The 25,498-nt window shown below is 41.0% G+C and overlaps 1 protein-coding gene across 1 annotated transcript in view; it reads left to right on the forward strand.

Moving 5' to 3' along the window:
• Positions 1-25,498, forward strand: part of insrb (insulin receptor b) — a 125,088-nt gene that overhangs the window by 82,799 nt on the left and 16,791 nt on the right. The window contains exons 4-13 of the mRNA XM_051947695.1: positions 1,153-1,361; positions 2,603-2,736; positions 12,862-13,001; positions 14,269-14,413; positions 15,076-15,290; positions 16,954-17,080; positions 17,511-17,761; positions 20,158-20,325; positions 20,410-20,608; positions 24,201-24,336. Of these exons, the coding sequence (XP_051803655.1) occupies positions 1,153-1,361; positions 2,603-2,736; positions 12,862-13,001; positions 14,269-14,413; positions 15,076-15,290; positions 16,954-17,080; positions 17,511-17,761; positions 20,158-20,325; positions 20,410-20,608; positions 24,201-24,336 (1,724 nt within the window). The remainder of the gene's footprint in view (positions 1-1,152; positions 1,362-2,602; positions 2,737-12,861; positions 13,002-14,268; positions 14,414-15,075; positions 15,291-16,953; positions 17,081-17,510; positions 17,762-20,157; positions 20,326-20,409; positions 20,609-24,200; positions 24,337-25,498) is intronic.

A 25,498-nucleotide genomic window follows, 5' to 3' on the forward strand; every position in this document is an offset into this window, starting at 1 on the left:
GCGGTCGCCTCACATGTCTGACGCCTTCTTGTTGTAATGTTTTGTGAGCTGTTAAATGCTGAACACAACCTCCATTCACTCACATCCGTTGCTTCTGCGGGATATTTGTGTGTTTTTATTGTGTTTGTTTCCAAATGCTCTGGAAGCCAAAAGGGATCAAAAACATCATTTTCACACTCACAGTTGTTTGTATAGCACATTTAAAGTGCTTTCTAGTAAAAAATAAGATTTCTAATTAACCTAACGAGTTTAAATATTGATGTTAAGACCCCGCAGTGCTACTTATGGTGTGAATTTACCAGAGTAGTTTAATTATTTAACATTAAAACCACACAAAAATGATATAAAATACAACTTTATCTGACTGTAATAAATATTAAGGCTTGAAATCTTTTGATGGTGAAGATTTAAATGACTAATTTATAATTTAAGGGATCAGAATCTGCTTTATTGCGTCTTTGGTTTTCAGATAATTTGACTTTCAAAGAAGGATAAAGTGTTAGAAGTCAAATTTAAAGCAAGAAGAAAATGTTTCGTCTGTGAAGGTAATAAAACTTACAGAAATGTGAAAAATTGCACAATATGCAATGTCAACAACTTAAAATGTGCAAAATAATAATAATTGGATTTAAAAAGCTGTGTGTTAACGTGCAGGTATTGAGTCAGAGTCTGTATCGGGTTTGTCGGAACGAAGCTGTGCCTCCAGAATCTCACCACTGATCCACTGAACTCAGCAAATCCCCTATAAGCAAGCTTTTTTTGTGTGTTTTATATGTCCATGAAACTAGTGTAAATCACAGTAAAACGCATCTGAGTTCACCTGCAGACCTGACTTCTGAATATCCCGAAGGTCTGTAAAAAGACGGTGGGGGAACGGGCTTTTTCTTTCTGGGCGTCTACATTGTGGAACAGTCTGCCTGCTGGAATCAGGCAGGCATCGTCCATTAATGTATTTAAAACTAAGCTGAAGACCCACCTCTTTTCTTTTATATATGAATCTTAAATTGTTTAACTGATGTCTTTTTTTTATTGTTTTGTTTTTATTTTTATCTGTTTTTATTTCTGTGTACAGCACTTTGACGGAAAGCGCTTTATAAATAAAGTTATTATTATTATTAAGCGCTTGTCCTCTCTGTCTGTGTCTTCCTGCAGTGTGTCTGGATAACTGTAAGCATGGAGCGTGCAGCCTGCAGAACCTGTGCTGCCATGACCAGTGCCTGGGCGGCTGCTCCGAGCCGGGCAACGCCAGCAGCTGCGTGGCCTGCAGGAACCTCCAGCACGGGAACACCTGCGTGGACAAATGTCCTCCTGGATACTACGTGTTCAGGGGCTGGCGCTGCATCAGCTTCAACTTCTGCCAGGTTTGTAGCGATTACAGCTCCCCAGGTAATTATATTTGAGATAAGATATGCCTTTATCAACCCTCCTTTTATCTTCATTTACGGGCACCAAAAAATATTGCTTCCTTGTCTGAAAAAAGTCCAAAAATTCAGCAAAAAAATTCCACAAATTTCTGAAAATTTCAGGAAGAAAATTCCAATAATTGCTTAAAAGTTTCCCTTAAAAAGTTTTATTTAAGAAAATAATAATTGGCAACAAAATTCTAGTAAATATTTTCAAAAAATTTATCAAAATCGTCAAAAAAATCCTAAAAAAACTTCTAATCAGTAAAACTTCTAATATTTTCTTTAAGAACATTCACAAAAAAATCAACCAAAATCCAGCAAATTTCGTCCTGCACGTCAAAATTGATCCGTTTTAAAGTTTGAAAATGTGGAAAAAAATCTATTTTCACAGTGAAACTTCTGATGTCCACATTTTCTACATTTTTGGGAAAACTTTGAACATTTTTTGGTGGAAAAAAGAAATGTTAAAAATGTTTCTTTAAGAAAATTCACTAAATGTGACACAAATTCAAAGTTTCACTGGATTTTGGTTGCTTTTTTTGTGAATGTTCTTAAAGAAAACATCATAGGTTTTACTGATCTATATGGAATCACTTTAGATATTTTTAGGATTTTTTTGAAGATTTTTACTCATTTTTTGAAAATATTTACAAGATTTTTTTTGCCAAATTTGGGGGATTTTTTAAAAAATAAAACTTTTAAGGGAAACTTAAGGAATTATTGGAATTTTCTCTTAGTGAAAGTTCTGCAAATTTTCAGAAATTTGGGGAATTTTTTGCTGAATTTTTGGATTTTTTTCAGACAAGGAAACAATATTTTTTGGTGCCTGTAAATGAGGACAACAGTAGGGTAAAACAAAAAGGGCAGTTTTTCTACACTTTCATTTGGCAGACACTTTTATATGAAGCATCTCAGAGTAGATGCAACACAAGCAGTGGTCTAGAGAGGAGAAAGCAGCTGGATAAGTGTCATTGACCGCTCCATAGAAAATTTGTCTATTTTAAAACCGGTTCTTGATACAAAAACCTTCTAGCATTTGTAGAAAAACAGATTTCGTACATTTAAAAACAAAATCATCATTCAGAAGATAGTGTGGCAGTTTTTCAGTTTGCATCTACTGGGAGCAGATCTGCTGCAAGTATTGTGGCTAAATTTCATGTTTTTTTTGTGTGTTTTCTTTGTCTTTTTGACTCCAGGAGCTCCACAATCAGTGCAAGCAGACGAAGAAGCTGAACCAGGACCGCGAGTCGAACTGCTACGAATACGTCATCCACAACGGGGCCTGCATCCCGGAGTGTCCTTCTGGATACACCACTATAAACTCCACTACGTACGTCTGCACGCACACACACACACACACACACACACACACACACACACACACACACACACACACACACACACCTCTAACGCCACCATCAACACCGCTGCTCTATTGATGGGGGCCTTCATTATGTGATCGGAGATGTAACCGTGGTCCACAACACGTCGGCCCGCCGTCACCTGAGAAAAACACCAAACACACCCACTAGCATTTGCACTGAGGAGATGGAGGCGCCGGGCCGTCGATCAAACAGAGAGACGACCGGGTTTGTTGTTAGAACAGAAAGTCGAGAACAAACTGTTCAGAGAAATGTGAGCAGTCATGATGAGCTAAAGGCAGCGGTTCTGTGGGGTCAGGTTTTACCAGTCAAACTTTTACCCTTGTTTATGTTTATTTTTTTGCATGTCCTGATTTTAGGCTTCGATTTTGTTGTTTTATCTGAACGTCACTCGTGATCAAACCCGCCGGTGGCTTTTTGGTTCAGAGAGTTGAAGTGCATGTGTTGCTCCGGATGTTTTATTTGCTGGTCTGTAATTTTTTGACAGACTTTCTACAATTAAGTATTCATAAAAGAAAACAGACAACAATCATAAATAATCAAAGCTCACAAAGAAAATAAAGGCATCAGTGAGCCTGGATACGATGTCATTGTTCCAAAGCCTTGACCTGTTTTTATAAAAACTAAAGAACAGCCTGAATCTGCTGTCATTAGTAACGCTTCATAGTGCTCTTGTTTCAGTCGAAGGTTCAGTTGTACGAGTCACAGGACAGGCGTCCTGCACCGTCAATAAACAAAAGGTAATATGGGGGTGATAAGTTATTAAATGGTACCAAAGTTTCCACAGAGGCTCCAGGCTGCGTAATTTCATATGCAAATAAGTCTTCTGATCTGGGCTGCTGCAAAACGAGTCCCCGGTGTTTCCACGGCCTCCGTCACCTTCTGTTCTCGGTGATTAACCAGCTGCAGCGAGTCCAGGCCTCAGCAGACCGACGTCAGAGAGCAACCAGGCGTCCGCCGCTCTCTGCGAAAGATGGTGAACTTCTTCTCTTTTTTTGTTGTTACATGCAAAAGAAAACGAGCACCGGTTCCATCAGAAACAGCATAACAGGGTGCAGTGGAGTGAAATGAGGTGATTTGACCTTTATGCACCAAATGGCCAGTTATCTTCCTATTGGATGGATTATTCAGCAGCAGCCTGAAGTCGGCCTTAAAGTCCGTCTCAGACCTGTTTACTTAGTCTGGTTGACTGACTCACATGAGCTTATTTGGTGTGAAACAACAAGAATTTCTGATTATTGTGAGGATTTGGTGGAAATATTTCATGGCGGGGTCTCGAGGTTAAATCCTGCGTGACCTTTACTGTAATTAGAATAAAAACCGGCTCAAAGCCACGTGCCGCACTGCCTGTCCAGAAAAAAGGTGCACGCTCTAGTATTTCATCGGACCACCTTTACCTCTGAGGAGGACACATTCACTAGATAAGCTTCTTCAGTGTCACAGCATTTATTTCTGTCCAGAGATGCAGTAATTTTTCTACTAAGATCTTCTACTGATGATGGGAGAGTCAGACCAAAGTCTTCTCCAGAGCATCCCAAAGATCCTCAGTGGTTCTGAGGTCTGGATTCAATCCATCTCCTGCTCCCTGATCCACTCATTCTCAGTGTGAACCCATGAAGCCTGACATCGTCATCTTGGAACATGAAGAAAACCTCCACTGATGGAAAGACCTGGTCCTTCAGTATCTTCAGGTATCAGCTGACCTCATTCTTTAGGAACAAAACGTTGGTGAACCTGACCAACCCCAGATCAGAACCCAACCCTCACTAGCCATGATGAGGGCATCACTTCATCTGCCTCTCTTCTTACCCTGATGCCCCCATCACTCTGGAACAATCTGGACTCATCAGACCTCATTTGTTCCTGAAGATGATGGTTCTCCACCGTCCTTCAGGTTCTAATGATGCGTTGGACGGTTCTTTACCAGATTCTAGTCGTTTCATCTCCTTAGCTGTTTTCTTTGCCTGATGCAGGCCAATAATTTGACCCTTCTGAGATGATTAACATCCTTTATGACCACAGGACATGTCTTCCAACATTTAAGAAATGAGAAGCTCCTCAAGTTAAAGAAGTTGTTGTCATCACTGCAGTAATTCTCCAATGGTTAAATCCAAACTGCGACCTTTTTTTTGGCCAGGCAGCGTATCAGCAGAACGTCAGCTGGTCCTGTTTAGCTCACAGCTTTGTCTGCATGTGCAACAACCAAAGACACGAGCTTCTGCATTCCTGCTCGTAGTAGAAAAGGAGGGCAGACGAACATCGGCGGTTTGCTCGTTTAGCCTCAGCAGCTTGTTGCGAAATGAGAAGGACATGTGTTTGTTTTGTGGCCAAGTATGTGTTTTGAAACCGCTCCTGTTCACATGCTTTCAGAACACATACATAAGGCGTGGGCAGAGGGGGTAACACGCTGCAGCCGGATGAAGTATTCCTGTTGTCTGTTTGTGGCGAAGCAGATCCGTTAAAAACAGGAGCCGCTCAGTGTCGGGAGCTGCAGATACGAGCATCAGCGAAGCCACAGGTGGCCGGATGATGGATGGTGTTCGTGTGTTTCTGGTGTACCTGTGCAGCGCCGCATGTTTGTGCATACATATTTGTGTGTGCCTGTGCATACATGCATGTAAGTGTTTATGTTTGGAGCGTGTTTGTGACAGTGTGGGCTTGTTCCCGATAAAGTGTTCGCTCGGTCAGGGAGGAGGCGACTATTCCAGGTGCAGGCGGCGAGAAATATATGCATACGGAGAAACTGTGTGTTTGTTGAGTAAATAGTACACGCTGTAGTGTACAGAGAGGAAATGGAAGGCATGTATCACAACCATGTGTGTGAGTTTATACACTACTAATCAAAAGCTTGGGGTCACTTAGAAATGTCCTTATTATTGAAAGAAAAGCAGCTTTTTTTCAATGAAGATACAGTAAATGAATGACAAATCCAGTGTAGACATAGTTAATGTGGTAAATGACTATTGTAGCTGTAAACAGCTGATTTCTAATGGAATATCTCCATAGGGGTACAGAGGAACATTTCCAGCAACCATCACTCCTGTGTTCTAATGCTACATTGTGTTAGCTAATGGTGTTGAAAGGCTCATTGATGGTTAGAAAACCTTTATGCAGTTATGTTAGTACATGGATAATAGTGGAAGAATTGTCTGGGTGACCATAAACCTTTGAACAGTAGCGTATATATCACGGCCGTGTGTGTGTTCAGGAGAGCGGCAGACTTCCTGCTGCATGTTGCCGCCCTGCAGGGATTATTAAAGAACATTGCTTTCAGTCTCAGTCATGCTCCCAGCAGCATGAAACCAAAGTGTGTGCCTGTGTGTTATTTATGTGTTTTGCACAGTGCAGCACTCCAGCATAATATCATGAATAGTTTTTATCTATCAGTTAACTTTATACAAAGTGCAATAGTCACACCTAAAAAATCGATGTTTGCCATGTGCAGCTTTCCCTTCCAAACAAACCTCAATTCTCCTGGATGCAGCTTGTTTCTGGAGGCAGGTGGGATGATGCCGCAGGATTCCTCTTTCTCAGTGCAGCTTGAGGTTTTTCTGTGTAAATCCGGCTGTATCATGCTGCACAGTGGATCGGTGGTTTGCATCCCGGCCTTATCTTCATTTTAAAAAACTGCTTTTCTTTAAAACATAAGGACATATCTAAGTGAGCCCAAACTTCTAAACAGCAATGCACGTCACTTTGGATAAATGCTAGGGATGTGCGGCCTCGTCGTTTAATCGGTTAACCGCCGATTCATTTATTAAACGTTTAGTATTTTACTAGTCGGTTAAACGCTAGGTAGAAGTGTGTTTATTTCTGAGCGGCTGTTCATATGGAAAGCAGAACTCAGCCTTAAGTCAGCTGGGATAGACTCCAACCCCACATGACCCTAATGAGTATTAATCAGTGGATAGATGGATGGATGGATGGTTGGATGGATGGATGGTTGGATGGATGGATGGATGGATGGTTGGATGGATGGATGGATGGATGGATGGATGGATGGTTGGATGGTTGTCCAACCAATCAGATGCCTCTCTCCAACGGTGCAGCGTGATGGATAAACATCTAGACTTTTGCTTCACACAATTAAGCAAGACTTTTACATCAGACGTCCTGCTGCCGTTGCAACATCGCGCGTGTGTGTGTGTGTGTGTGTGTGTGTGTGTGTGTGTGTGTGTGTGTGTTCTTGTACTTGCTACATGGTGAGGACCATTTTCTGCATTTAACTATCAAAGTGAGGACATTTTTACAAAGTGAGGACATTTTGGCCGGTCCTCACTTTGAAACAGCCATGTTTGAGGGTGAAGACTTGTTTATAGAGAACAGGTATGAATTGAGGTTTGGTTAGGATTAGGGTAAGGATTAAGTTTAGGCAATCAGTTGTGATGGTTAAGGTTAGGGTAAGGCTCTAGGAAATGCATTACGCCTATGGATGTCCTCACTAAGATAGAAGTACAAACGTGTGTGTGTGTGTGTGTGTGTGTGTGTGTGTGTGTGTGTGTGTGTGTGTGTGTGTGTGTGTGTGTGTGTGTGTGTGTGTGTGTGTGTGTGTGTGTGTGTGTGTGTGTGTGTGTGTGTGTGTGTGTGTGTGTTTTTGCTGCTGTGTTTTGGTTATAGCAAGAACAAGCGTCATTACAGTGGCTTAGTCTGGGTGAAGCTACACACACTCACCCAGTCAACACACAACATGGAGACACACACCTACTGATCAGCACTGACACCCAAAGGTTTGTGTTTCTGTGCTCCAACTGTCCTGTATTTGTGAAATAATGCAAATTATAAGTTTGCATGCAGTAAAGATTGACTATTTTGAAGGACTGACAGCTCTTTTTTTCATATAATTAACCTCCGTGTGTATTTCCTCTCCATGTTCCTCTGTTTCTGTTTGTGTCTCCACATTTGGCCGTGGCTAACTGCACGAACACACTTTGCTCATCTTTCCTGGACGCTGCTGCAGCTGTGTGTGCGTGCTTTGGTTCTGCCAGGCCTGGTCCCAAACCAAACCCAAGTGTCAGCTGGGCCTCCGTTCTCGATGGTTCTAACAGACGCCGAGGCCCGAGTCACAGAGTTCAGCCGGACAGATAAACGCTGTCCCTTTAAGAGCCGCTCTGTCTGCCCCAGTGTCTGTGTTTTTCACTACAACGGCCCAAAACATTCTGCCTTTCTGCACTGCAACTAGAGCGTTACGTCTTGAGACGCTGAACGTACGATTTTCCATGTGGGAGACGGACGGACACACGAGAAAACATCCCCGAGTTTCTGCTCTAACGGCGTGTTTCCACTCAGTCAGGAGTCGTGGAGGGGAAACAATGATTTGATGTGAATTATTAAAAAGCTTGATAAGATGGAAACTAGGAGGAGCTTTGGTGTGTAATAGGTCATTTGGATTGGCTGGGGTGGAGGGCAAAAGCCAGACGACGACTAGAACGGCGCCCCTGGGAGTGTTTGGTAAATGGCCCGGCTGCTTCGGGCGCGGGGGGGGGCTGGGGCGCAATTTGGGCAACCATGTGTACGTGTGGTTGCTTCCTGGAGAGGGGGATTATAATAAGAGTTGCATAAACAGAGAATTAAAGCAGAGGGAGCTTACAAATGGCAGTTCATGCGGAGCTTGCATGGTGCCGGTGTTCAAGATTAACTGGTGATAGCAGCGTTTCTGAGACAGATGTTTCGTAGGCGTGGCTTTTCAGGACCCCTTACCTACCGAGCAGGAAATAAACAATGGGACAACTTCGTCTATAAAATGAGATTTCTGCTGTTCTATAAATTTCGGTCTTGACAAAATAACTGGAAATAAGAGGCGTTCTCATTTTAAAAGTCAAGCGCTGTCAGGCTGCATGAAAGAAAAACTACGTCACCGCGGTTGGGACGAGTGGAGCTGCGATCTCTGTTTACTGCAGTTTACTGTTTCCTCTAGCCTAGCCGCGCTAGACAACCCACGGCAACGAATTTAATTCTCTGCCAGGGTGGGTCTAGTTACCCTCCATAAGCCTCGAGGTTGGATGCTCCTAAAACTGGCCAGACCAATCACCATGAAGTGTAGAGTCAGAAGGCGGGCGTAACGAAGTGATGACAGATTAATAATCTTTCTGTTAACATGTCTGTAATATACTTGAGCTTCACCCATTGACTGTATAAATAAGGCTTCACCGAACTACCGCATCCTCTGATTTCCGGCGCTCTAGGAGCCTATTCGTTGCACTGATTGGTTGTATACCTACCCAATTGCTGCAGAGTGATTTGATAGACATCCTTTTAGCCCGCCTCCCTCCCTGTCGAGCGGTCCTAGACCCTTGCATCTCCAGAACATGGGTCTAGCGCAGCTAGGCAAGTTTACTCCTGCAGCAGACAGGAGACCAGCACACGGTGTGCATGTTATTTAACAAGACGTTCACCAAGCCGTGTGATAACAGAATGCCAAAGTGTTGCAGTATAACATTAATATATTGATACAGTATTGGCAGGTTTAGATCACATTGTAGCTACACTCTTATTTAAATAACACAAACGTCAAAATTTTACTTAAACAGCCCAGCAGTGTTTAACATACTGGATTTGAAATGCAGCAATTTAGCTAAATTCACAGGACATTCATGTTCAAACCAGCAGGAGAACTTTGTTGTGTCATACTACTCTAAACTGACATGTCACTGAGAAGACACCCATTCCTTTCAGTATATCACATGTACTGGGGCATTAGCTCAGGTGACTGAACAGGAGATCTATAAACCCGACGCAGTGGCTGGGGTTCAACTCCAGTTTATGTCTTTCTGCTGTAGGTTTTCTCCCTACTTTTCCATTTGTCTCTCTACTTACCTGTAAATAAAGCTAATAAAAAGGAGAAAAAAAACATTTATTCACAGCTATTGGTAGTCATAAGTATATATAAGTGTAAAGGTGTTCAGTGAAGAGGCAGTTTTTAGTCTGAGAGGGAATCTGCAGATTGAACTTAGCGTGGAACAATTCAGCAAGATGATCTTATTTGGTTTGATTTTATTCATTCTTATTTTATTGTTTCACGTCTTGAGTTGTGAGATCTCGTTTGAAACAGCAGCTAGCTATATAGTTCAAGGGTGGGCTCGTCAAGGTTTTGTAGAATAAATATAATCGTCGCTATTATTGTTCTACGTCTTCAGAAATAACAAAAATACCTTTAATTTTGTGTTCTGTAAAGTCAGTGCATTTAATTTACAATGCATTGATTCTATAGAATACAATGTTGATTAACTTTCAATGCCCCAGTAAAATAAATAAATCCTGAATAACCGGGGGGGGGGGGGGGGGTGAAGCATATCGACGTCCTGAAGGCTGGAATGTGAAACCTCTGGTTAGAATGCGGTCAGATGGTTTATATGATGTCATTGTTTTACTTAAAATCTGTTTAAAAGTAGAACAACTCAGGTCCAACTGGTTTATTGCAGTAAGCTTTGAAAACGGTATTAGAACTTCTCTTGCTGTTTCTGACTGACCGTCGGACTGAGGCCACAGACTGTCACCAGTTAATCTGATGGAGATCATCACACACTGCCGCAGTGAAGCGATATTTCCACTCCGTTAGGTGGAAGTCCTCATTAAACCGAGTATTTTACTGGTAGACTGAACAGCCGTGAGTCCCAACAGAGCAATAACGACAACGTTCAAGCTGACAACAAGAACATTTCGGAACAGTTTGTAGACATCTGTGTGTTTTAAACAGGCATCGGTACAGTCACCTATGCTATGTGTTGCCGTTGTAACCGCTGCCTCGCTCACTGAATATCACCAGATGATCGGAACGCCAGTTAATCTTGAACACCAGCGGGGAACAACAGCATCCTTTGTTAGCTGTTCCCGGGGCACAGGCGCTGCTTTAAAAAGGTGCCTTGTTTGATGTCAGCCCGGAGAGCTGAAACTCTGATTGGGATGCTTCCAAATTTATCTAATGACCCCGTGCCGTCGTCCCCGCTAATCTGATTTGCAGCAAATTAGATGACAAATTTGCCCCGATGTACGTGCCTCTGCCGTAAATAGTAAACCGCTGCTTTCAGAAGCGACGCGTTGAAGTTTTTACCCGACAAAAACAAGCCGAGATGCGGAATTTTTAAGGCTGCGGGCGAAGTTAAAAGAGGGATTATGTTCTGTTGAAAGGGCTTCAAGGGCCCCTTTTCTCTGTGCGGCCTTTTGTGGATGAATTTCCTGAAAGGCTGCTGTCGAGGCCTCGTTGCTCTGCATATGTGTGGTTGGGATTGTGAGCACGTCACTAACAGAAAAAACAGAGGAATGTGTGTCGGGAGCTGCAGCTGGTGTTCCAGTCGCTTTGTCGTTCCTGTTGTAAGCGGTTGCTGTGCTAATAAAAATCAAGCAGGCGCAGATGTTGCTGAGAGATTGTGTAATCTGATTCCACTCCTGGAAGCCTATGGATTTATTACGTGACTTATCAAATTAATTGAGAGAATTACGCAGATTTACCGCAGCTCATTGAGTGAATTGTCTGCCTTGGAGAAACCTCACACTTCCTGTCAGTTCATTCAGATTGCTCACACATCTTTTACAGCTGTGAACAGCATTTACGTACACTTTTAAAGCATATCACGGCAGTCTTGGGTTTACAATGATTCCTGTAACTCATAATTTTCTCTAAATTAGTGATTGAATGAACGCTGTACGACTTCTTTGTCTAGAGGCGGAACGTTGAAGCTCCACTGGAGTCTGCTGCTGATCACATGGACAAATAAAAGACCTTCTAGAGGAGAGTTCTATGGTCAGATGGATCAAAAAGAAATGGTTCCATCAGGCTGGAATGACGGTTCTAGACTGGTCTCCCTAAAGTCCTGACTTAAAGCCAGTCAGAAAAGCAGCTGATGCAGCTGAACTGCACAAATTATGTCAAGGAGAGCGGTCAAAGAAGCAACCAGAGGCTTGAAAATCACCTAGTAGAGGTGGACATTTAACCGAATATTAGAACTGCTGTATGTTTGTTTTTGACCCAGCAGATTTCGTCTTATTTCCAGCAGACCTTCTATCTGTTCATCTATGAAAGAACCAAAATGTGTGATTGATTTTTTGAGACAAAGATTCATGTTTTTTAACGATTCCATCACAGAACATTCAGAGTTACAGGAATCAGTGGAAACTAAACACTGGTGTGATAATCATGATCTTTACAACTGTTAGAAAGTCTTTGTTTGACAAATAGTAAATGATGTGTTCAGATTGTCCTACATTTGATGTGTTTAACCCTCCCGTTGTCTTCATTTACGAGCACTAAAAAAATGTTTCCTTGTCTGAAAAAAATCCAAAAATTCAGCAAAAAATTTCACAAATTTCTGAAAATTTGTAAAACCTCCAGGAAGAAAATTCAATAATTCCTTAAAAGTTTCTCTTGAAAGTTTTATTTCAAAAAAATCCCCCAAATTTGGCAAAAAAATCTTGTAAATATTTTCAAAAATGAGTAAAAATCTTCCAAAAAAATCCTAAAAATATCCAAAGTGATTCCATTTATATCAGTAAAACTACTATTTTTTAAGAACATTCACATAAAAATCAACCAAAATCCAGAGTAATTCACTGGAATTTGGTTGATTTTTTTTTTCTGAATCTTCGAAACATTTTTAACATTTCTTTTTTTCCAATAAAAAATGTTCTAAAATTTCCCAACACTGTGGAAATCAGAAGTTTCACTGAATTATTTTTCTTCACATTTTCAAACTTTAAAACGGGTTATTTTGACCTGCAGGACGACACGAGGGTTAAATCCAACAACAGAACAAACACACAACAAGCTCGACATGAATCTGCCTACATACGAAAATCAGAATGGAAGAAATGTGTATCTTAAATTGCAGTGAACAGACTGGGCCTTGTTGTGAGAAAAGGCCCACGCCACACCGGCCCGTCGCCCAGCATTCCTGCCTCATACCATTCCAGCTCTGATTACTGCACTCACAAACATTTGTGGTATTTTCTGTTGTCCTTTCTCTGAAACCGGTCGGGTTGTTCTGCGATGCGTCTGCAGAAGGCCTGACTGCTGTGAATGTGGACACACGCATGAAAACACGCCTTCACCTCGCTCTGATCTGTGACGTGTTCCTCTGCAGGTTGACGTGTTCGCCGTGCGCTGGCCTCTGTCCTAAGCTGTGCGTGGGGAACAAGACCATCGACTCGGTGACTTCGGCTCAGGCCCTGAGAGGCTGCACTGTTCTCCACGGCAACATGATCATCAAGATCCGAGGAGGGAGTGAGTACTGCTGCACCTCACCCCCCGCCCGGCCTGCTGCAGCTCTGTTTCCCTGTTTACTGCTTCCTCCGCTATCACCTTCCTCAGTCGGCAGCCCTCTTAGACCTCCAGTCCATTCTGTAAATCTGACGACAGCCGGTCCTCTCCATCAGCATCCCGCTCACTTTTCTGTAAAAGTTGCAACAACAACCGTACTTTGAGTTATGTAATGCAATTTAAGGAAGATTTTCTTCATATTTAAACATTGATATTGGTCTGGAAACATCACAAGAGAGCAAAAGATACAGTTTGAACATCACAAAACACCTTCTTCCTTTACTTCTCCCTGAAATTTTACATCTGTTAGACTACAAACTGCAATGCAATGTCCACGAAACCAGACGCCGACCGCTCATATTAATGATGGGTACCAAAAGCTAATATTTCAGGTCCAACAACACCACAGAGAGCAAAAATTACACAGTTTAGACGTGACACAACACGCTTCTCATTCACGTTTAGAAGCTACAAACTAAAATGTCCCTAAAAGTCAAACTTGACTGAAGTAAATCAGCTGTTTAGAATCAGTTTTTCCAGCAGACGTTAACATCAGTTTGTCACATCCAGCTGTTTGCAGGAGTTTTTCCTCTGAGTTTATTAAAAACCTGCAGCAGGATCCATGTGAGCGTCTGTAAAGCGGAAGAGCTGAGCACGTTTTCACATGTAGGATGTCGTTATTTTACCAATATTGGTCCAGAAACATCACAAGAGAGCCAAAGACGCAGTTTGAACGTCACATTATGCATTTTCTCATTCAGTTTACACGACAGTTTCACATCTATTTCACACTGTAATGTCCAATAAAATACAAATCTTCAGTTTAATTTGTCACTTCCTCTGAGTTTGTTAACAACCTGCAGCGTCGGTAACCTTGTTAAATCCTCGTTATTATAAATTATCAGCATGGAGCAGGTCACGGTGAACTTTTCTTCATATCACACAGGTGAGCTGTCACCGTTTATCAGCTGCAGGTAAATCATTAGTCAGGTTGGAGCGCCGTCACAGCTGGTTCAGTGTCATAAAGAAAATGAGCTTTTGGTTATTTAAACAGTTTGATAAGCTGCTGTTAGTTTAGACCCAGTCTTATTAGTGCATTACAGGTGTATTTATCTGCCCATGCTTTGTGAATGTCAGCTGTTCTAATGCTGAGGACTCATGAAGCAGCATTGTTGCATGTTTCATGTCTTTTGTGCCAGCTTTCAGTCATGTATGTTATTCCTCCCTGCAGACAACATCGCAGCAGAGCTGGAGGCCAGTCTGGGTCAGCTTGAGGAGATCACCGGCTACCTGACTGTTCGCAGGGCTTACGCTCTGGTCTCTCTGTCCTTCCTCCGGAAACTTCGCATCATCCGGGGGGAACATCTGGAGGGAGAGTAAGTCCTCCGCCGTCTTCAGTTACACCTCCTCCTCCTTATCATCAGCCTCAATCGTACATCCATGGCCATAAGTTTGGACACAAGTACCATGAGGCTTGTGAATCTTAGAAAATACCACAAAATTGTCACTTACAATACAGTACACAACTCCTGAGAACTATGTTAAGTTTCATATTTAAAAAAAACATCAAAAGAGTTTGGTGTCATTTTGTTATTCTTACCATATTCGGTTGTGAAAGTACTGCATTTTTTGTTATTTTCTTCTAATATTATGTTTTGGGAACAAAGTTGTTCCAATTGTTGGAATTTATTGATAATATTATATCCCTTGTTGATTTGTTGACTAATTAAACTGGTGCTGTCAAAAAATATTAGTTATGTTCTGTAATAGACATCAAAACAGACACAGGAAGTCATGCTGTGTCCAAACTTATGGCCATGGCTGTAGTTTGCATATTTTGGATGCAAAGATAAACAGTAATGTTTGAATTTTGCCGACATTTTCCTGGAAGTTGCCTGAGATCGCTCCCATAAATTCCTCGTTTTCTGTCAGATGTTCCACCAAAATGCATGAATGCAGCATAAAATGTTAACCTTCTCCTCCCTCTCCGTGTCCTACGTTGTGATGAATTCCTGTGTTTTCCCTCCGTCTCCTGCAGTAGTTACGCCTTCTACGCGCTGGACAACCAGAACCTCCGTGAGCTGTGGGATTGGTCCAAACACAACCTGACCATCCAGCGAGGACGCATGTTCTTCCACTACAACTCCAAGCTGTGCATGTCCGAAATCAGCAAGATGGAGCAAGTGACGGGAACCAAGGAGCGCAACCAGAAGAACGACATCGCTGTCCGCAACAACGGAGACCAGGCGTCCTGTAAGATGATGAAGCTTTCACCGCCGTACTGACGTTTAGTGCAGATGTAAAGAAGATATTCCTGCTTCAGTAAATGTGCACAGCCTGTGGTTTTGGTGTTGGTCGTCTATAGATTAAATGCAGAAAAATGTAAATTTCAGATTGAACCCTGGTATCGTCCTGTTTGAAAATGTGGAAAAAAACTATTTTCACAGTGAAACTTCTGATGTCCACATTTTCAACATTTTTAGGAAAAAAACAATTTTTGATGGGGAAAAAAAAGAAATGTTAAAAAATCAACAAAAATCCAGTGAATTTCTCTGGATTTTGGTTGATTTTTATGTGAATGTTCTTAAAGAAATAATAGAAGTTTTACTGATATATATTTAATCACTTTGGAAAATTTTAAGATTTATTTTGGACGATTTTTACTAATTTTTTGAGAATATTTACAAGAATTTTCTTGCCACATTTGGGGAAGTTTTTTTTCAAATAAAATTTTTGAGGGAAACTTTCAAAGAATTATTGGAATTTTATTCCAGAAGGTCTTACAAATTTTTCTGAAATTTTGGGGAATTTGTTATAGAAGTTTTGATTTTTTTTTACAGTCAATGTGTAATTTGATATTTTTTCTCTAATTTTATGATTTATTATATATAATTTAACAAATCAGGGAAAATATATAAAGCAACATTATTCTTATTATTAACAACAACAATAATAATAATAATCTATATATTTATTTATTAACTACCATTTTTCAGTTCTTAACATATTTTTTTTTCTTTCAAATAAATGCAAATATGTGTAAAATGGAGATATTTTGTTATTTTGTTTAGTTAGAAGTTTTACTGATATATATTTAATTGCTTTGGAAATTTTTAAGATTTATTTTGGACAATTTTACTAATTTTTTGAAAATATTTACAAGAATTTTCTTGCCAAATTTAGGGTTTTTTTTTTTAAATAAAATTTTTCAGGGAAACTTTTAAGGAATTATTGAATTTGAACCTCAGGACACTATTTTCTTTTTTCTTCCTATAACGTGTGACATCATAGCTGTGTCATACTGCACAGATTTAATAATGGCAGACAGACAACTTTAGCCCTCTGGATCCCAAAATCTGCCATAAAATTTAAAATATGTGCTATTTTTCATGAATTATTCCATTTATCAGAACCAAAAACTGTAAACCACAGAGACCCGTCAGATTTCCAACATCCTGAAGGTCCTCATCATTTGTGACTTTTATCTACAAAAAATAAACAAATCAAAGCTTCAAATAATGATATTCAACTAAAATCATGTCTTATTTAAAAATGTGCTAAAAATAAATGGTTTGGAATAGCTAGATTCAAATGTGACCCACAGTCATGAGCCAAAAAATAAAAGACTTTTGGGATGAACTGCAGGCAGTGTTTGCACATACCAGATAGGCGACACCTTTTAAAAAAGATTTCTATAAAATGTGGCATTATAGCTGTGTCATACTGATATTTCTGAGTCCTTTCTGCTTCTAGTCATGGTTGTTGTGTTTCCAAAGAGATTCAGGGCTTTATGTTTGGGAAAAATGAGCCCACAGGAGCAAAAACACAGATGGTTAAACTGATCCAAAACGAAATAAAAGCCGTATCTAATGAGGTTTTTGGGCTGTGCTGAGTTTTGTCCCGTTTTGTTCCTCAGGTGAGACGAAGCTGCTGAAATTCAATCTGATCAAGACGACGTCCAACATGATCATGCTGAAGTGGGACCAGTTCTGGCCGCTGGACTTCAGAGACCTGCTGGGATTCATGGTTCTCTACAAAGAGGCGTACGTAAATCACAAAAAACTAAATTTGATCAGTATTAGTGAGGAATTCTGGGGCTTTCTCCACCTCAGGGCAGCCTTTGATCACGATGTTGTAATAAATTAATCAGAGAGTTTGTATCTGAAGCTGAACCTGGTTCTGATGTTCCATCAAAGCAGGAAACATAACTTGAGGACCTACAGAATACAGAATCACCTTGAACACTCTATTTCTTTAATGCACTTAATCATGTGACTTGCACGTACAATTCTGACCTGCTCTCTGTCTAGAATCCATTTGGAGATGTCTTACTTCCTCATTATTTGTCTGTTTTTGCGTTTATTTCCTTCTAATTATCACTTCTTCTCTTGTCTCATCGCTCCACGTCGTCCTTCTACCTCCTTCTGCTTCATTTCCACCCGCTGATCTACTTTTTTCCTCCGTCTGCTTCAGGCCGTTTAAGAACGTGACGGAGTTCGACGGACAGGACGCCTGCGGCTCCAACAGCTGGGCGATCGCCGACGTCGACCCGCCGTCTCGCCCCACGGAAGGCAAGAAGGGCGAGGATCCGGGTCACCTGATCCGGCCGCTGAAGCCCTGGACCCAGTACGCCATCATGGTGAAGACCCAGCTGTCTGCGTCCGACGAGCACCAGGTCCACGGAGCCAAGAGCGAGATCATCTACGTCCGAACCAACGCCTCCAGTGAGTCAGAACACATCAGAGGGAGAAGGTCTTTACTGTGGGCTCATGAAGAAATTAGATAGAAAATCACAGTTATAGAGCTTTACGCTTTTTAACCCAAATTCATGAGCAGTTTCCTGTGTGGTGAGATTAGTGTGTTGAACCTTCACCCTCCTGTCATCCTGCAGGTCAAAACTGAGCCCTTTTAAAGTTTGAAAATGTGGAGAAAAAAAAATTTTTTAACAGTGAAGCTTCTGATGTCCACATCTTCTACATTTTTGGGAAATTTTGGGAAATTTTTAGGTGGAAAAAAAGATGTTAAACTTTTCTTAAGAACATTCACATAAAAATCAACCAAAATTTTTTATGTAATTTTTTATTACAATTTTTACTGATATATATGGAATCATTTTAGATATGTTTAGGATTTTTTTTGAAGATTTTTACTAATTTTTTTGAAAATATTTACAAGAATTTTCTTGCCAAATTTGGGGGATTTTTTTAAATACATATTTTTAAGGGAAACTTTTAAGGAATTATTGTAATTTTCTTCCTGAAGGTTTTGCAAATTTTTGTGGAATTTTTGTAGCCTAGCCGCGCTAGACAACCCACGGCAACGAATTTAATTCTCTGCCAGGGTGGGTCTAGTTACCCTCCATAAGGCTGGAGGCTGGATTCTCCTCAAACTGGCCGGACCAATCACCATGAAGTGTAGAGTCAGAAGGCGGGCGTAACTAAGTGACGACAGAGGCGCGACGATTCTGACAGAAACAACCGGAAACAATAAACAGTTATCTTTGGACTCGACTTTGGCCACAGCCCTTAAAGATTTGAAGCTAAAATTCAACTTGAAAGATAAACAAAGGACGGCACTGAAGTGTTTCATTGAGAAGAAAGATGTATTTGGACTTATGCCGACGGGATATGGCAAATCCTTAATATACCAGTTGGCTCCACTGGTTGGGAAGCTAATGGGACTTAGCCACAATCCGGCGCTCTAGGAACTACGTCAGCCTATTCGTTGCACTGATTGGTTGTATACCTACCCAATTGCTGCAGAGTGATTTGATAGACAACCTTTTAGCCCGCCTCCCTCCCTGTCGAGCGGTCCTAGACCCTTGTGCCTTCAGAACATGGGTCTAGCGCGGCTAGGCTAGCATTTTTTTTGCTGAATCTTTGGATTTTTTTCAGACAAGGAAACAGTATTTTTTGGTAAATGAGGACAACAGGAGGGCTAAGTTAAGAGTTTTGACAAATGCGGTGATGCTGCTCTGAAGGACGTTCTGATCATAGTTTGGGATTTAAATCAGCTGCAAGAAGCGCCACTTTTTCACCAGTTTATTCCATTCTGAGCCTAACGGATCCTCAGCTGAGGTTTCATCTGTTAGTAACCCTACTGAACCCAGAGAAATCATCATTTGTGATGCAGAAAATGCATAAATGTTGTTTAAACTGCTAGTAGAACACAAACTGATCAGTCTGTTGGTATCTAGCACACAGAATGTTCAATCTAGAGCTTTCACTTTGATTTGAGCAAAAACTAAAGTTATTTCCACGTCTTCTTCATTATGGGACAGTGTTGGAGTTTTAATGTGAATTATGCACTGAGAGGGAAAATAAATCTATTACCTGACATGATAAACAACATTTCTCTGTCACATCTTTAGCAGCATCAGTACTTTTTTTTTACCATAATAGGTTTGTGATATTCTTCACAGCTCTCCACCATAACAAGCTGTTGGTCTGAGTGAAGTCATGAACATGTCGTTGGTCTGTTTTGTGCAGAAGGAGCTTCAGATGAGGCTCAGTAACTCCCATCAGACACCTCTTTTAGCTCATGTCTGTCCAGCTGCTTTACTCAAACAAAGCCGGCTGTGTGGATCCGGCCTCTCGCTTCACCTCTCAGATGTCTGCCGTCGCAGCAAAACAAATGTCCTCGGTGCATTTCCTTCCTCATAAATAATTTGCAGCGTGTTTGCATGTTTTCCCGTCTGCGTTGTTCACATCTGTGTTTGCTGAACAGCGATCCTCCTCCTCTGCTTTCTCCTGAACATCTCCAGCTTCGTTGTCCAGTAAAAGATGAGCCGTTTTTGTGTTTTATGCATCGCCTGCTTCCGTTCAAGTTAAATGAGATAAAATAAGACAATCTTTTGACATTTGTGGTGTTTAAAGTCCAGGTTTTGCACAGATTGTTCTACAAGTTGAAAAACACTGATGTTCCTCAGATTCCTCTTCATGCAGAACATAATTACAGCTTACAGGAATATTCACAACACATGTTTCCAGGTGTTGAGTGAAATATGACAGCTGGAGGTCTCCTGGGAGCAGCTGTGGTTGTAAAGTGGGGTTCAGGAGGTTACGTAGGACTGTAACTCATCCTCAGCGCTGATCTGCATCTTCCTGTTCTCCCTCCTCAGAGCCCTCTGTGCCTCTGGACCCCATCTCCTCCTCCAACTCCTCCTCTCAGATCATCCTGAAGTGGAAACCTCCCACCAGCCCCAACGGAAACATCACCCACTATCGGGTCATCTGCCGCAAGCAGCCCGAGGACAGCGACCTCTACAAGTTCGACTACTGCCTGCAAGGTAAAAATCCAGGTCTAAGAAGGTCTAAATCCAGCCGCTTCCACTGCTCTCTGTCTGCACTTCACGCCTGTTTCTGCTGCTCAGGTATGAAGCTGCCGTCCCGAACGCCGACACACCTGGACAGCGAGGACGAGCAGAAGTGGAACCACACGGACGAGCCGACCTCGGGGGGGAAATGCTGCGCCTGCCCCAAAACAGACAACCAGCTGAAGAAGGAGCAGGAGGAGATCGAGTACCGCAAGACCTTCGAGAACTACCTCCACAACGAAGTGTTTGAGAGCAGGTGGGCTGCAGTCAGAACATCTGAGCATCTCCAGAGCAGGCAGACAGCTTCAGAATTACAGGAATGTTTCAGGAAAGTAGCTGTAGGTTTGCATTTTTGCTGGTGTTTTTTAGAGTTTTATTAAGCTGCAGAACACAGGGCTGTTTCTAGGTTTTCACCTCTATGGAAACAGAACAACCATGACTAGAAGAAGAGAGATGAACATTAACACGCTGTACATCATTAAAAAAAAGCGACATTTCTTTAATTTATTCAACTTCTATTATTTGAAAAACCTGGAATCCAGTGAAGTTAGCTGGATTTTGGTGATTTTTCTGAATGTTCTTCAAGAAAATATCAGAAGTTTTGCTGATATATATGGAATCACTTTAGATATTTTTAGGATTTTTTTGGAAGATTTTTACTCATTTTTTGAAAATATTTATTTATCTTGCCAAATTTAGGGGATTTTTTTAAAAATAAAACTTTTAAGGGAAACTTTTAAGGAATTATTGGAATTTTCTTTCTGAAGGTTTTGCAGATTTTCATAAATTTGTGGAATTTTTTGCAGAATTTTTGGACTTTTTTCAGACAAGGAAACAATATTTTTTGGTGCCCATAAATGAGGACAACGGGAGGGTTAAATGATTTATTTCAGAACATGTTCCACCCCCAAACCTTCGGTCGCTTTAAGCTTTGTTCTTGTTGCTGTACACCAGTTTTGCACCAGTTTTTCATGAACTTCTGTAGGTTTAAAAAGCTCCAAAGTTGTTTAAATCAGTCCACAAAAGTCCAGGGGATTGATTTAAACAACTTTGGATACCATGACCTGGATGAATGAGAACCTACAGACGTTTAAAAAGCTGCCGTACCTTCAGACGTCGGTGTGTTTCTCTCTGCCCCCAGCGGAGCCTCAGGAGGAGCTCACTTTGTTTTTTGTTGGTATCAGGGAGCCCCTCAGTGCAGCCAAACTCCATCACTCCGCTTTTGTCCGGCCGTCACGTTGGGTGTCTCCAAGAGGCTCGGTGCCAGCCCCGAATCCCCCGGCCTCCACAGTGTGTGTGTGTGTGTGTGTGTGTGTGTGTGTGTGTGTGTGTGTGTGTGTGGAGCGTGTGTGTGCGTGTGTGTGTGTGTGGAGCGTGTGTGTGCGTGTGTGTGTGCGTGTGTGTGTGAAATGAGTGTGTGTGGTTTTCCGTGGTCGCTTGTTTTTGTGCTGGGCACCGCCGTGGGGGGCCCGGCTGGGAGGTGTCTGGCCCCCGTCCCCCCCCCCTCCCGCCTCCTTCCCTGACAAACACCCCCAGCGGCCGCCTCCTCCTCCCTGGGGGGGCGATTACTGCCCCATTATGGCCGGTGCCAGTCAGGGGGGCAGTCATGCAAACTGCCACACAAACACGCAAACTCACCCTCACCTCAGCAGCCGTGTTTGTGAACGGGCCGACGTCGGCTTCATGCTCCTGCTTCCGTATTCCGTCACGCAAAGCACTAAAGGGCTTTTCTTCTACCTGAGTAGCTTCACCGTTAACTCGCCTCCCTCTGGAGCCGCTCAGGACAATTAATGGTTTAAATATTTGATGTCAGGGGGACAGTCCTCCTGATTCGTCCTCAGTGATGCATGTGTCCTTACAAAGGGGCATCTCAGGTCCTATTTTGGTTGGCATTTGTTGTTAAAGTGCTCGCTGGCTCCACCCGGTGGTCAGTTTTGGTCGCTGCAGAACAGTTGGTGGTGTTTAGAATAGAATAGAATAGAATGTGCTTTATTGTCATTTCATTTATTTATTTAGTTGACAGGGACAGTGTACATTAATGAACATTTCTGTCAATGCACCAGAATTAGCCAAAAGGCTATTTTTCATCCGTAGTCCCTGGACAGATGTAAAATAGTTCATCCTAAAAACAAACAAACATGTCAAATGATAAAACATACAGTTCAAAGTTTACAATAACACAATACATTAAAAGCATATAGTAAAACTGTGAGTACGTTTCATAAGACCAGCATAATCTATAGAAAAATTAAGGTAATTAATACACATTTAGAAGATGGTACACAATAAAGACAACATAACAAAATGTCATAAATGACACAGGCAGGAAAGACAGATCCTTAATGGTTACAAGTCTGTTGTGTTAATAACCAGTTCTTGAGATATTTTTTAATGTATGTTGAAGGTTCTCAGATGTTTACAGGAACTGAGTTCCATTCCTGAGCAGCTCTTACAGAGAAGGAGCTCCTACCAAACACACCTTTTCTGTAAGGAATTGAACAGTCCCCTCGAGCTGCTCCTCTTGTTACTGGCTGTGACTGTGATGTATTTCTGATGTTGACAAATTGACTGAGTGGAGGGGATGCCTGATTGTGAATTATTTTATAGATTAAACGAAGATTTGAATATTTGATGAGATTGTCCCAGTTCAGCAATTTTTGCGTTTGGAGAATATTGCAGTGGTGATAACGTGTTGGTTTTTTGTCCAGTCCTTTTATTGTCCGTTTGTATAGTGACTCCAAGGATGTTAGTGTTGTTTTATGTGCCTGAGACCAAGTTGTTAGACAATATGTTCTGTTTGATAGGACCATGGAACACATAAACATTTTAGCTGCTTGCAGTGACAGTTGTGGTCTGATGAAACGAAAGTTTGAGAGGTTGAACTTGACTAGCTTGCGCACTTTCTTTATGTGACTCTTGAAGGTTAAATTTGCATCCAAATTGAAGTGTACAACGAGATTGGAGAGCTTCTGCTTTTCAGTGCAAGATAAAAGTCTTACACATCTAAATCTACAAATCTAATCTCTAATCTAAATAACAGGGTGAATGTTGAGGTGGTGTAGAGCAGCAGCAGAGACGGTGGTGATTATCTGCATTGACATGGTACTGCTGGCTCTGTTGTTACAGATGAGAGGTCAGGGTGGTCATGTCTATCGGAAAGAAGCTGTTTTTAGGCTGTTTGTCCTCATTTTAACCTTCATGTCATCCTGCGGGTTTTAAAGTTTGAAAATGTGGAGAAAAATCTCTATTTTCACAGTGAAACTTCTGATGTCCACATTTTCTACATTTTTGGGAAATTTGTGAACATTTTTTGATGGAAAAAAAATGTTAAAAATGTTTCTTAAGAACATTCACATAAAAATCAACCAAAATCCAGTGAAATTCGCTGGATTTTGGTTGATTTTTATGCCAATGTTCTTAAAGAAAATATCAGAAGTTTTACTGACGTATATATGTGATCACTTTAGATAGTTTAAATCACTTTAAATCTTTTTTTTGGAAGATTTTTACTCATTTTTTGAAAATATTTACAAGAATTTTTGGGGTATTTTTTTAAAATAAAACTTTTAAGGAATTTTCTTCCTGAGGGTTTTGCAAATTTTCAGAAATTTGTGAATTTTTTTTGCTGAATTTCTGGATTTTTTTTCAGACAAGGAAACAATATTTTTTGGTGGCTGTAAATGAGGACAACGGGAGGGTTACTGCAACTGTAGCGCCTCCCAGAGGGCAACAGAGAAAAAGCAGAAAGCTTTGTGGGTAAACGTCATGCGGTCAGACTCAGAGGTTTGAACTTTTTTCTGTTGCAGATTGTCTGAAGTTAAGCCTCCCTGTCGCTGTTTTCTCTGCAGAACTCGTCGCCGGCGCTCGGTGGGAGTCGCCAACGCCACCCAGCCTCCTGTCTTCCTCACCACCATCCCCAGTCTGCAGTTCGGATCCACGATGGCGACGCCTGAAGACGAAGACGAAGACGAGGAAGGATCGAAGGTCTGACACGCTTCATTCTGTTTGCTTTTGGAAGATTTAGCGTTGTTGTTTCCAGAGTTACTGTTCAGGGATGCTACACTTGATTGTCAGTTTTACCAAAATGGGAAGAAAAACTGTTGAGAATATTTACGAATACGTAAAATTTCCTGTTGGTTCTGTCTAAACCCAGTGGCCCATTTCAGCCAAAAAGTCCCTTTATTTTCACCACATTGCTGTTGGTTAAAGCTGAGTCAGTCACAGCTTCACAGTCGCACTCGGAAGGCAGAATTTTTAGTTTTTTACAGAAATCTGTTTGGAGCAAATGGATTTTTTAAAAAGTGATTTTAACTGAATTCCACAATTTTACACTTAGATTTGGTTATCGTTTCTGATTAAACGATATTCGACAGAAGACTAGTTTAAGGATCTCCAGAAAGTTTTCAATGTGCTAACTCTGTCTGCTTTTACACATTCTGACTAATATTGGTGATTTTTAAAAAACAGAACACGCCTTTGGAACCTGTCAGCAGCTTTTTTGTTTTACAGGTTAAAGTTTGACTCTTGATCTCAGATATATCAGCAGATCCTTTTTTAAAAACGGTTTATTTCCAAACATCTGCTCACCACAACGCCAAAAATATTCTGAAACCAAGCTTAAAGTTTACATCCATTTTTTATTAGCCCTCCTGTTGTCTTCATTTACAGGCACCAAAAAATATTGTTTCCTTGTCTGGAAAAAATCCTGAAATTCAGCAAAAAAATTTCACAAATTTCTGAAAATTTGCAAAAAAAAACCTTCAGGAAGAAAATTCCTTAAAAGTTTCCCTTAAAAGTTTTATTTTTAAAACATCCCCCAAATTTGGCAAGAAAATTCTTGTAAATATTTTTTAAAAATGAGTAAAAATGTTTCAACAAAGTCCTAAAAATATCTAAAATGATTCCATATATATCAGTAAAACTTCTAATATTTTCTTTAAGAACATTCACATAAAAATCAACCAAATCCAGTGGAATTTGCTGGATTTTGGTTGATTTTTTTTATGTGAATGTTCTTCAGAAACATTTTCAACATTTCTTTTTTTTCCACCAAAAAACGTTCAAAGATTTCCCAAAAATGTTGAAAACGTGGACATCAGAAGTTTCACTGTGAAAATATATTTTTTCCCACGTTTTAAAACTTTAA

This window comes from Acanthochromis polyacanthus, chromosome 4, assembly GCF_021347895.1.
Source record: "Acanthochromis polyacanthus isolate Apoly-LR-REF ecotype Palm Island chromosome 4, KAUST_Apoly_ChrSc, whole genome shotgun sequence".
NCBI classification, from domain to species: Eukaryota; Metazoa; Chordata; class Actinopteri; family Pomacentridae; genus Acanthochromis; species Acanthochromis polyacanthus.